Source organism: Oncorhynchus gorbuscha, linkage group LG16 (assembly GCF_021184085.1).
Source record: "Oncorhynchus gorbuscha isolate QuinsamMale2020 ecotype Even-year linkage group LG16, OgorEven_v1.0, whole genome shotgun sequence".
In the NCBI taxonomy this organism is placed as follows: Eukaryota; Metazoa; Chordata; class Actinopteri; order Salmoniformes; family Salmonidae; genus Oncorhynchus; species Oncorhynchus gorbuscha.
In genome coordinates this window covers 30,111,365-30,114,749 of record NC_060188.1, presented here as the reverse complement: position 1 = coordinate 30,114,749, position 3,385 = coordinate 30,111,365, and the positions used below count along the sequence as shown (strand labels likewise).

The following is a 3,385-nucleotide window of genomic DNA, read 5'->3' as shown; positions in this document are numbered from 1 at the left end:
GCTTCAACAGAATAATAGAGGGCTTGGAAGAGTATGATTGATTGAATTACGAGGACAGCAGCTGTAATGGAACATTTCTTATTATAGGGTACTGGCGCCATCATCTGACATTGAAGAGGTAGCGTTTGTTTATGGTACACACTAAAATATGGAGGGTTCTCGAGGGTTCTTTCGGAAGGTTGATGGTTCTATGTGGAACGAGAATGACTCAAAGAACCCTTTGGTTCTCAAAGAACTTCAAATGGTTCTCTGCGGTTCACAAAAGGGTTCTTTGCTTTTTTAGTAATTATTCAAATGTCGGGGTGGCGTCTTATTCAAATATTTTGGGGCGTTGTTTGCTAACAGCTCTTTTTGTGCAAGTGAGAGTTTCATTCCAGTTGATCTCGTCTGTTGTGTTATATATGTGTTATATATGACTATGGCCAGTGACAGGTGTTTTGTGAAAGACTCACACGGCCTTGTGTCAATTGGGAACAGTTGACTAAATCAGTGGTTCTCAATTGTCTCAGGGATCCCCAGCCGTTGCAGGGCTAGCCCACTTGATTCAACTGGTCAATTAACACAACAGTAAGGAATTTTAACAAGATCATATGGCTGACCGGAATAACAAACCCTGTATGCTTCTTCAAAATAATCTACAAAGAACCTTTGAGATTGAGGAAGGTTCTTTATAAAACCTTTCTCCATAAAGGTTCTATAAAGAACCAGAAAAAAAGGTTCTATATAGCCCCAAAAAGGGTTATAGCCATAGCGGAACAAGTCGCTCTGGATAAGAGCGTCTGCTAAATGACTTAAATGTAATGTAAATGTTTATTGGTGCTATATAGAACCTTGTATGAATGGTTATTTCTAGAACCTTAGGAAAGGGTACATTATAGCACCATACAGGTACCATTTAGAGCCTTATGCGCGTGGTTCTTTATACAGTAGCACTTTCAAAGAAAGGTTCGGAACAGGAACAAAAAGGAATCCGCTGTGGTTACAAGCCAAATAACCCTTATTTGCCACTATATAGAACCATTTGTTTTTAGTAGGTAGAGTAGCAAGTGCAACATCATCACTTCCTTTGTTTGGAGTGCTTCAATTATAATTACAATGCTGGTTTGTATTTGAAGCATTTGGTCAAGCTTCAGGTTGGTGAGCGCATCATACTGCAAAATATTTTTAGTTTTGTTTTTGCTCAATCTGATTGGGTGAGCCTGGTTCCCCAGTGGGTGGGCCTGTGTCCACCAAGCCCACCCATGCCTGCGCCCCTGATTTCAATACAGATGAAGAGAACACACAATGCAACCAATGTGACATGCAACAATGTCTTTGTCATGTTTTCTGTCTCCCAATCCTGATGTCAGTGAGAGAAATACACTACCGTTCAAAATGGCAGATTTCTAATGATCAATCAGCTTTTTAAAATGGAAAACTTGGATTAGCTAACACAACGTGCCATTGGAACACAGGAGTGATGGTTGCTGATAATGGGCCTCTGTATGCCTATGTAGATATTCCATTAAAAATCTGCCGTTTCCAACTACAATATTCATTTACAACATTAACAATGTCTACACTGTATTTCTGATCAATTTGATGTTATTTTAATGGACAAAAAATGTGGTTTTCTTTCAAAAACAAGGACATTTCTAAGTGACCCCAACTTTTGAACGGTATTGTATGTTTTGAGTTGCGGAGTGCAAGATTACATGTGTTTTCGGACTGTAAAAGTATTTAGTTCACATGACTGTTTGAAATGTATATGACAGGATCCACCACTTATTTCTAGTTATTTCTAGTTATCTATTTTAAAACTGTCACCCTCACACACATCACAATTCTAGCAACCATCATTCCAATATCAGATTGTCTTTATTAAATCATGTTTATTCAAATAGGCATATTATAAACAATTCCCCACAATGTAATCCACTGGATTGATAATACAATTAAATGATTCATAAAATATAATTCAAGGTTTTGAGGTCTTCACTGTTATGGACTCTTCCGTGTTGCCATTGGCTATGGGTACGTCCAGGGAGGTTCTGAAGCGGAGGGGGACCTCCTGCTCTGCTGTAGGGGCTTCCAGCTGGGGGGCGGCAGTGGGGGCTTCGATTCTCAGCTGTCCATCTTCTCCCAGAGAGCAGGTCAAGGCTGTCAGGTCTAGGTGAGCAGGCAGATCAATTTTCTGAACAAAGCCTTTCTGTTGGGATGAGGAGGAGGAAAAGGAGCAGGAAGAGATGGCAGAGGAGGTGGATTTAGCCTCTTCTGCTTTGGCCTGTTTCATGGCCACCACGGCTAGCTTCCGTCCGTCCAGCTTGACTGTGATGTCTTCTGGGTTGAAGCCCTGGGCGTTTAGGCTCAGGGCCAGGGGGCTATGGCTCCGGCCTGTCTCAGCCACCTCCGTGCTGAGGCCCTGGCTCAGAGCTCCTGCTGGAACTCCTGTGCTCCTCCTCTCCAGGAATGGGGAGCCCATTCGGAGGTGGGCCCTCTCGTGCAGCTGGTACATACTGGGGAGCCCATCGCGGAGCTCTTTGAGGAGATCACTGGCCAGGTTGGACCTCCTCTGGAAGAAGTCCTCTTGGATGCCGGATAGGGCCTGGTGGCGCATGGGGGGGAAGACCATCCTCTCCTGACTGAAGAAAGGGTCGTTTCCAAAGATGCTCTCGATTGCTGGGGCGGCGGACTGAGTCATGTTGTTATTTGTTTCTGTTTTCCTTTCCGGTCTGTTTAGAAGAAGAAGAGTGTGAGTTCCTTGGATCTCTTGCTGTGAGGATCTCTTGGTCGGCAAGCTACTCCCAGTGAGTGTTTCTGAACTTGTGGCAGCACCTCTCGGGCTTATATACTCCCCCTTTTCCTATGGCCCTCCCCCTTGTTGCCCTATTTACAACCCATGAGCTCAGTAAAGAAGGACGGGGGAAGAGGGCAGTAAGTGGTATGGGGCAAGAATTCCCTGCGACGAGTCGGTGGGCTAAACTGAGCTTATGGCCATGTCCTGTTTACGTGTTTTTACGGGCAGGCGCTTCTGTTTCCCCCTCTGTGTTTGTCATTGGTCCATTAGTCACAGCCGTCGGGTTGGTCGTGCCACAGCTGAGGGTCGCCTTACCACCCTCCACCCTCTATCCTGAGTCACGGCTGTTGGATGAGATCAACAGGCTGATATTGTCCCTGGTGTGTCATACACGTGTTTGGAGCCCCACCCCTGTCTATTTGGGGGTGCTGGATAGGTTGGGGTGACATACTGGAAGTGGAGGCTACAGATGGCCGGACACCCCCGGGGTTAGCTGACGTGAACCCACAACTCTCCTTTAGGAGCCAAGTGTTGTGGCCATGTACTAGGGGGCTATCCTCACAGTTCAGGATGGGTTCAATGAGCTAATGCACCATGTACCCGGTGTGT

General features: G+C 45.3%; 1 protein-coding gene across 1 annotated transcript; it reads right to left on the bottom strand.

The window, feature by feature from the left end:
• Positions 1 to 1,838: 1,838 nt before the first annotated feature.
• On the bottom strand, positions 1,839 to 2,785 carry LOC124000729 (heat shock protein Hsp-16.1/Hsp-16.11-like). Its single transcript, XM_046307309.1, has one exon. It carries the CDS (start codon positions 2,678 to 2,680, stop codon positions 1,958 to 1,960), a length of 723 nt encoding a protein of 240 aa, XP_046163265.1. The 5' UTR covers positions 2,681 to 2,785; the 3' UTR covers positions 1,839 to 1,957.
• Between the last annotated feature and the right edge of the window lie 600 nt (positions 2,786 to 3,385).